This window comes from Sphaerodactylus townsendi, linkage group LG01 (genome assembly GCF_021028975.2).
Source record: "Sphaerodactylus townsendi isolate TG3544 linkage group LG01, MPM_Stown_v2.3, whole genome shotgun sequence".
NCBI classification, from domain to species: domain Eukaryota; kingdom Metazoa; phylum Chordata; class Lepidosauria; order Squamata; family Sphaerodactylidae; genus Sphaerodactylus; species Sphaerodactylus townsendi.
Genome location: NC_059425.1, coordinates 12,913,750 through 12,922,036, shown reverse-complemented (window position 1 = coordinate 12,922,036; position 8,287 = coordinate 12,913,750). Strand labels below are relative to the sequence as shown.

General features: G+C 49.1%; 1 protein-coding gene across 1 annotated transcript; it reads left to right on the top strand.

The window, feature by feature from the left end:
* The first annotated feature begins 269 nt into the window (after window positions 1-269).
* MCL1 (MCL1 apoptosis regulator, BCL2 family member) lies at window positions 270-6,206 on the top strand. The gene is made up of 3 exons (XM_048511122.1): window positions 270-967; window positions 3,837-4,084; window positions 4,739-6,206. Exons 1-3 carry the CDS (start codon window positions 322-324, stop codon window positions 4,853-4,855), a joined length of 1,011 nt encoding a protein of 336 aa, XP_048367079.1. The 5' UTR covers window positions 270-321; the 3' UTR covers window positions 4,856-6,206.
* The last annotated feature ends 2,081 nt before the right edge of the window (window positions 6,207-8,287 follow it).

Here is an 8,287-nt window from a genome sequence, read left to right as displayed (position 1 = left end):
CTTGCATAACTGGGCTGCTCCCTGCATGACTCACGCAGCCCGTTCCCAGTTCTTCTCTGTGTTTAATTTCAAACTTTTTCTTCCTCCGCCATTGAAAAGAATTTCCCCTCGAGGTCCCGCCCCCTCCCCGCCCACATCCATCACGACGCCCCGCCCCGTTGCCCCGCCCTCCCCGCTGCCAAGCTGGCGAGAGCGTTTCGAATCCCCGCCCGGCCACGCCTCTCCTGCGGGTGACGCCATTACGGCACGCAGTTAAAAGGCCGGGCGGTTGCGCGGCCGCCGCCCCCCGAGACCGCCGCCGCCGCCGATGAGGAGTTCGCCATGTTGTCTCTCAAGCAGAGGATGATCGGGCTGAACCTGTACTGCGGGGGCGCGCCGGCGGTGCCCCCCCAGCCCGCCGGCACAGAGGATCCCCACCAGGGCGCGGCGGCGACGGCTGCGGGCCACGGCCTGTGGGCGCCCTCTGAGGGGCCGCGGGCGCTGATTGGCGGGGGGCCTCGCGCCGGGGCCCCCCGGGCGCTCATTGGGCCCCTCGAAGCGGCGCCCCACTCGCTGATTGGCTGGCCGCTCCCGCAGCCGTTGCGGCCGGGAACGCTTCCGCTGCCCGAGGAGGAGCTGGACGGCTGCGAACCCGACGCCGAGGCCGCGTGCCCCTCGCCGCGCCTCGTGCCTTCCCCCACCGGCTCCCTCCCCTCCGACGACGACGAAGACGGCGGCCGCGCGCCCCAGAAGGACGCCCTACGCGCGGAGACCCTGGAGGTGGTCCTCCGGTACCTGCTCGACGCCGCCGCCGCCGAGGGAGGCCCCGAGGGCCCGGCCAAGACCTTGCGGGGGCTGCTAGCGCGCTTCGGGCCCTCGGGGGGTTCCGGCGCCCCGCCCCCCTCCTCGGCCCGTGTGGCCCGGACGGTGGAGACGCTGCGCAGGGTGGGCGACGACATCCTCCAGAAGCACCAGCTCGCCTTCCAAGGTGGGTGGGCCCATCGGTCTCTTTCTTTATGTGTGTGTGTTTGTGTGTATATATATGTCTAGATACGTGTATGTATTTTTGTGTGTGTGTGTGTATGGTGGTAGTAGAAAGGAGAATGACATGGGCCAGGTTCAAATCCCCAGGTTCCTCAGGAACCTTAGTAAGTGTGTGTGTATGTATATATGTACATGCACACACACACACACGTATTCCAGCAGCTCAACTTGTGTGGCTTCACAGCTTTTACATTTGCAGTCATGATGGTATGGTGCTCAGCAGTTTCTTAGTGGGTTGGTATAATAGATAATAAAACCATCTTTGAAACTTGGCAGTAGCTTTTTGAATAGATGCTGGTGGATCAGAATAACGTATGTGTATTTGTGTACTGCCTTGGCCCCTGCCCTGTGGAACTCCTTGCCTCCTGCCATCAGGGCACTTGAGCAGTTTTGCAGGGCCTGTAAAGCAAAACTGTTCTGCAGGAGGGCCTTCGGGGAAGCCGGCCACTGATATGCCATCCCCTCTCTGTTCCTGTAGTGAGTTGTGTAACATCTCTACGTCCAGTTTTCCCAGGGTGGGGAAGGGGCAAGCCATACATCAAGTCGCCATCCGGATTTGTCTGTTTTATTCGTCCTGGTTTTAAAATTTTAAATTGTAATTTATGATTTTTAAATGTTTTTCTATATGTACACTGCCCAGAGCCCTTCAGGGATTGGCAGTATAATAAATGTAATAGGTGATGATAAAAAATATGGCCACTACCCCAGAGGAAGAACGATATCGAATAGGCAGGGCCAATAAGAGAAAAATAAACCAGCCTAAAAGAAAACCAGGAAGATAGAAATACTTGAGATAGATATCATTTGGGCAGGGCCAGTAAGAGAGAAATAAACCAGAAAGTTTTTTTTTTTCCGACTCTCAGCAGGGAAGTAAAAAACATAATTGTTAACCCTTCCTCTAGGTCCCTCTCCAAGAAGGAGTTACGTTTGCTGAATTTAGGAATGGGTTTTGTACTAGTACCTTTATATAGTCCTGTACGTTTATAAACTAAAAAGGCAGATCAAACTAAGGTTTTTTTGTTCGGATAGTTTTTTTGGAGCTAGATGCGTTTAAAGCTAAATCAGTGTCCGGTTCCTCCATTTAAAGTCCAGGTATCATTACTTTTGAAAAACCCATCATTCAGGATTTAGAAAGGTTAGTTTTCTGCTCTCAGGGTATCCTACCTCTCAGGATTGTGGTAGTAGCGGAAAGGAGAATGGCATGGGCCAGGTTTAAATCCCCAACCTCCTGTGGAAGTTTGGCTAGTGTCTAGCCTGCCCTGTAGAGCTGTAGTGAGATTGAAAAGTGGAGGGGGGAGAATATTATTAGCTACTTTGGGTCCCTAATGGGGAGAAAGATGGGCTGTAAATGAAATAAATAAGTTGAGGGACATTGAGAAGTTGGTGAAGTGGACACACGTATGAGGCAGCCTTGTTTTCAAAGGTGTTGACAGGTGGTGAAACATTAGGAGCTAAAACTACCAGACCACGGCCACACAGCCTGCCTTATTCTGACCCAGAGCATTGGTGTTTGTCAAGTTCAATGTTGGATATTCTGGCCCACAATGACTTCCCAGGGTTTCAGGCAGAAAAAAAATTCCTGCTGTCAATGAGCCACAGCCCTTCCCTTGTTCAGTAAGGTGAGACCAGCCTGGTTGTGATCTTTAAACAGCTTCAGCCCACCCTAGTTGCCAGCAGGGTGGGTGGGGGTGACTCAGCTGTGCCTCTCTCCCCTCCTCCACTCGCTCGATTTCAAAAGCACCAGAGCTTGCAGAAGCGAAACTGAACTTTGTTCTCTGGGGGGAGGGGCAAACTGCCTTGCTTGCAGATAATTTGGTTATAGATTAGCTTCAGCTCTTGCTCACATCCTGCATCTGCTCAGCCAGCGAAGAAAGAATCAGCCTGTAAACACGGCCACCAAAGATGAACAGTGCCAAATGGCTTCCTCCGAATTTACTTCCAGTTTCCTGAACTTGCCCTGCAGTCTCATTGTTTGCAGGAGACTTTTAACGTTGGCCTCCTAAGCAATGGAAACTGCACAGAGCCCTCAAAATAATCCACTATCTGGATTATTCCAGCCGCTCAACTTGTGTGGCTTCACAGCTTTTACATTTGCAGTCATGATGGTATGGTGCTCAGCAGTTTCTTAGTGGGTTGGTATAATAGATAATAAAACCATCTTTGAAACTTGGCAGTAGCTTTTTGAATAGATGCTGGTGGATCAGAATAACTTCCTACTGGGGAAGTGCTCCTTTTGTGGTCTACAGAGTTTTAGAAGACTTGAGTTCTGCGAGAACAGGTTTTGTTAGCAAGTGCCTGCTCTTGGCTGTAAGCCGTCTGAAACAATTGCCTTTTTGTAAACAAACAACATTTATGTGGGTGCCACCTGCCTTGTTCTGAAATGGGCAAGAACTGGTTTGACTAACTTCCTGCTAATTATTTCAGCTGCCCTTGGATGTCCTAAGTGGCACTGAGTAATTGGTTCATGGGAGAGCATTGAGTTCGGCTGAAGTCGTTGAAGTGTATTGAGGACTTGGAGAACAGTCAAAAACTCTGTGGCATTTTAGATGTCCTAGAAAAATAAAAGTAGCATCCAGTGACCTAGAAAGTTCTAATTTGAAGCTGTCTAAAACATTTCTTCATTTGCTCACTATTCTCAAGATTATTATTGTGTTGGGGAAACTTTCACACTAGGATAAATTTTCCTTCCCAGCCCTCGTTGCCCTCGTTGTTTGGAAGAGAGGGTGGTACTCCACTTGGCCGCATCCAAAATAGGCACCCAGCCTGCCTTCTTTCATTCCTCCCCTAAAGCTCAGCCATTCTTTCTTGCTCAGGAATGCTTAAGAAGTTGGAAATCAAGAACAAGGAGGACCTGAAGTCAATTTCAGAAGTTGCAACGCACGTTTTCAGCGATGGCATAACAAACTGGGGACGAATTCTGACTCTCATCTCCTTTGGCGGCTTTGTTGCCAAACACCTGAAGAGTATAAACCAGGAGAGCAGCATCTTTCCTTTGGCAGAGATCATCACTGACGTGCTGGTGAAAGACAAACGGGAATGGCTGGTCAGTCACAATGCCTGGGTAAGTGAATCACTGACTGAACACGTGAAGCTGCCTTGTTCTGAATAAACAATCCTGACTGGTTCTGTTTTATTTTATTATATGTATACCCTGACCAAATCCTGGCTGGGCTCAGGGCAGCGTACAAAAGTAGAATGACACCAATGCATTGTAAAATCACAAGGCAACACCACAATACAGTGCAAAAAATTATATATTGCATCTTAAAACCAGGTACCAATGGCCATATTAATAATCCCCAAACCTAATATTTCTTTGTACCTTCCACGTGAAGGATGTTGTTTCATTGCCCTTTTCTTGGTAATGCTTTTCAGGTGTAATCAGATGCATATCTGGAGGCTGAAGCAGTCTGTGTCCCCAAACCCTCCACTCTTTATTGCTCCCTCCCCTTTTTGCCAACAGGGCCTATTTCCCACAAAAGGAGCTTGAAAATTATGCAATCCCCTTTATTATAGGGATGGGATGAGGGGAGCAAGATTCAGGTGTAAATATATCAGCCTCTGCTGCTTCTTGATATGTGGCACATCTCTAGCTATCTTTCTGAATCTCACTGTCTGTGGAAACCTCTTGTCAGGATGTGAATTTTTATATCGGCCACAAAACATTCAGGCCCTGGTCCTTAAAAGCAATTAACAGTCCAATCCTTTCTTCTAGGAGGGATTTGTCAAGTTCTTCCACGTGGACGACCTAGAAGGTAGCATCAGAAACGTTCTGATCGGCTTTGCGAGCTTTGCTGGCATAGGAGCAGGCTTGGCGTACATGATCCGGTGAGCCAAGGGAACTCTCCCTGAGCGGAGCCGGGTTCGGGCTGATCTGTTCCTGCTGTGATTAGAAAACTGAGCTGGGGCACTAAACATCTGGAAATCCTGTGGAATATTTGTTGGTGAAAACTTGTCAGTTATATAGATCATAACCAACCAAGATGTTTTGCAGACAGGAGTAGATCTGAATATGAAAAAAAAAGTGGACTCAGCTTCCTAGCAGCAACGGGAGAGGAAGCTACGAGGACTCGGAGACCCTCTGAATGGTGCGTTGGTCTTGGACTATTCTGCAGTTCAACGGGGCTTGGTGTAATAACTTGTGGATAGGGGGGTATTCCATTTGTACAGGGCCATGATTTTGGGCCCACTTCTGTCCCTCGAGCAGGTGGAGCTTGGGACAAAACAGAAGATGCATTGTGTGGTGAGAGAACGAAAAGGATCTTCAGGTGTACCCAGGATGCCTTTATCTGTCGGTCGACACATTGGCGCATTGTCCATACTGGACAGAAATGGACTTACGACTTCAAAAAAAAAAACCCTGGCAGCTCATTGTATTCTCCTAAGGGCTGATTCTTTTGTACGTAGCTCTATGATTTTGTGTCCGTCCCTCCCCCTCTGTATCTTGAAAACATACACTGCCATATAGCTCCTGAGAACATATGCGGCTACATGAAAAGGAGCTCTGTAGATATGTCTGAAGTTGTACAAAGTGTACATATTTGCAGAGCTTTATCTTTAGGTAAGGTTGTAAGGATGATTTTGAATGGGTGATCAGAGTCAGCTTTTGAAACGAATCGTTAGCTCTCTTTAAAAGAAAAACTTCTGGGCCTTCCAGAAAGTTCTGTCTCGTGCACTCAAGTAATGCACAATTTCTTGGCCTAGTCAGGGTTATCTTGCCCAGTAGAGCCGACGAGTTGGAGGCCCTTGGGATACTGGTGTTTTTTTCCCCTCCACTTGAGGGGATTTTGAGTTGAGGCTAGTATTTTTCCAGTTCTTTGAAATTCCATTTTAAGCTAAAATTGCAAATGGACACCATATTTGTCTTCTGAGAATAAAGAATAAGAATGACTCCGTTTTGGGTGAGCAATGCAAATGCAGTTCAAAGCACAAGCTTGAAATTCAGGGTTTTTTCCTTTTAAAAGGTTCAGGAGGACAGTTTGTAGACTTCAGGTTTCTCAAATCCTGGTAGGAGCAGGAGTTTTAACTTTTTCCGCTTTGGAGTTGATTGAATTCAGCCTTCAATGTTCTATCAGATTTGTTCAGACCAACTTATGGCAGATGCAAAAAAACTGAAAAGCAAAGCATGAAATCCATGATGGTGCTATCAGGCTTGCTTGGTTTACATAAACTGTCTAACACAACCGTGGTTCAGTTGTGGTTTTTGCCTTCGACTGAGGCTGGAATATGGAAAAAGTGGACTAAGTACATGTGTGTCTTTATCAGTGGCCAAGCCCGTGTTTATTTATTAGATTATTTTATTGGAGAGACGCTCAAGGCAGCTTGCAATATAAAGCACAACACAAATATACATCTTTCATCAAACCAGTTAAAACCATATCAGTTAAATACAAACACACACACACACACAAGTGCCTTAGGATTACCTTCTAATATAACCTTCCTGGTTGATCTGCCTAGAACCGTGGTGGCGAACCTTTGGCACTCCAGATGTTATGGACTACAATTCCCATCAGCCCCTGTCAGCATGGCCAGTTGGCTGGTGGGGATTGTAGTCCATAACATCTGGAGTGCCAAAGATTCGCCACCACTGGCCTAGAAGGTGGAACCTTAACAGCAGCATAACCAACCCAACAAATCCCATAATGAATTGATAGAGACATACACAATAGGGAGGGTAGGGAAGCCAGCAGTGATGTAATGGTTGATGCCTCAATCATTGGCCTCGCAGATCATCTCCATCTTGACAGACCCTGCAGAACGGAGCTAAGTTCCGCAGGGCCTTGGCCTCGGTGAACAATGAGTTCCACCCAGCGGCGTCCAGAGGCGAAAATGCTCCGGCTCTGGTTGAGGACCCCAGTCCCATTTAAGTGGTCACCAAGGATCTCGTGACTGGCTGAGGCTAGCCCCCCCACGCAAGGTCAGGGGCTGAGGGTGGGTTGCCAGACTGTGAAGTGCTTCAGGGTTAAAGGGCTCACCTAAACCGCCAGAAGCCTGGGTTGCAATCCCCTCCTCCCAGTTTCTTGACGCCGGTTTCCAGGCACCCTTGTCCTGGCCGCTCATGGTGCTGACGTTCAGCAGGAGGCCCGCCTCTCGTGCTCCCAGACGACGTGCGGCAGCAACCGGGATTTGGCCAGTGAGCTGTCTGTTTAGCCCAGCTGCTCCTTTCTTTCCTCATAGTTCTCACTGTGTCTAAGTAGACCTCAGTTAAACTTTGTTTCGACTTAAGACTGCCCAGGCTAGCCTGGTTTGATCAGATCAGAAGCTAAGCAGGGTTGGCTGCCGATGGTATTTGGATGGGAGGCCATTGAGGAGCATCAGGGTCATTATGCAGAGGAAGGCAATGGCAAACCACCTCTGTTAATCTCCTGCCTTAAAAACCCTACTGGGTCGCCATATGTTGACTGTCCATGCTTCACATAGCTCCAGTGGCCGCCACCAATGCCAGCATCTTCTTCTCCCAAAGCCCGCAAGTCTTTCCCGGTTCTCAAAATCACAGACCTCCCGGAATCGGGTTTCCCTCTTCCTGTGAGGGCTCTTTCTCTTGGGGCAAACCCAGTCCAGTGCTGCCCCCGCCCGGAATCGCACTGGGGGTTCCTTCAGGGGATCCGGCTCTGGCTTTTTTGCAGCCCACAAGGGCGTCCTGCCTCAATACCAGCTGAGATAGCTGCGAAGCGGTTAAGAAGCGCTTGCAGCAATGTGTCACGGCTGTTGACCTCCCAATAACCAGACTTGGGTCCAAACAAATTGGGCTCATTGTATCAGAGTAAAGAACAGGCCCCACTCGAGCATTGCTGAAACTGAAATTCAGTCGTCCCTGCCACTCTCTTAACACCCTGCTTTTTGCTCCCTCCCACAGCGCCTTATCCAACAAAGCAGTTCTTTCCCAGGCCCTGCCATGTCTCCCAAGGTCAGAATCCGATAAGGAGCCAGGGGGTGTCCGGCTCAAGGAAAACCCCTAGGAGCAGCAGTGGCGTAGGGGGTTAAGAGCTTGTGTATCTAATCTGGAGGAACTGGGTTTGATTCCCAGCTCTGCCGCCTGAGCTGTGGAGGCTTATCTGGGGAAATAGATTAGCCTGTGCACTCCCACACATACCAGCTGGGTGACCTTGGGCTAGGGATAGCTTCTCGGAGCTCTCTCAGCCCCACCTACCTCACAGGGTGTTTGTTGTGAGGGGGGAAGGGCAAGGAGATTGTAAGCCCCTTTGAGTCTCCTGCAGGAGAGAAAGGGGGGATATAAATCCAAACTACTCTTCTTCTATAA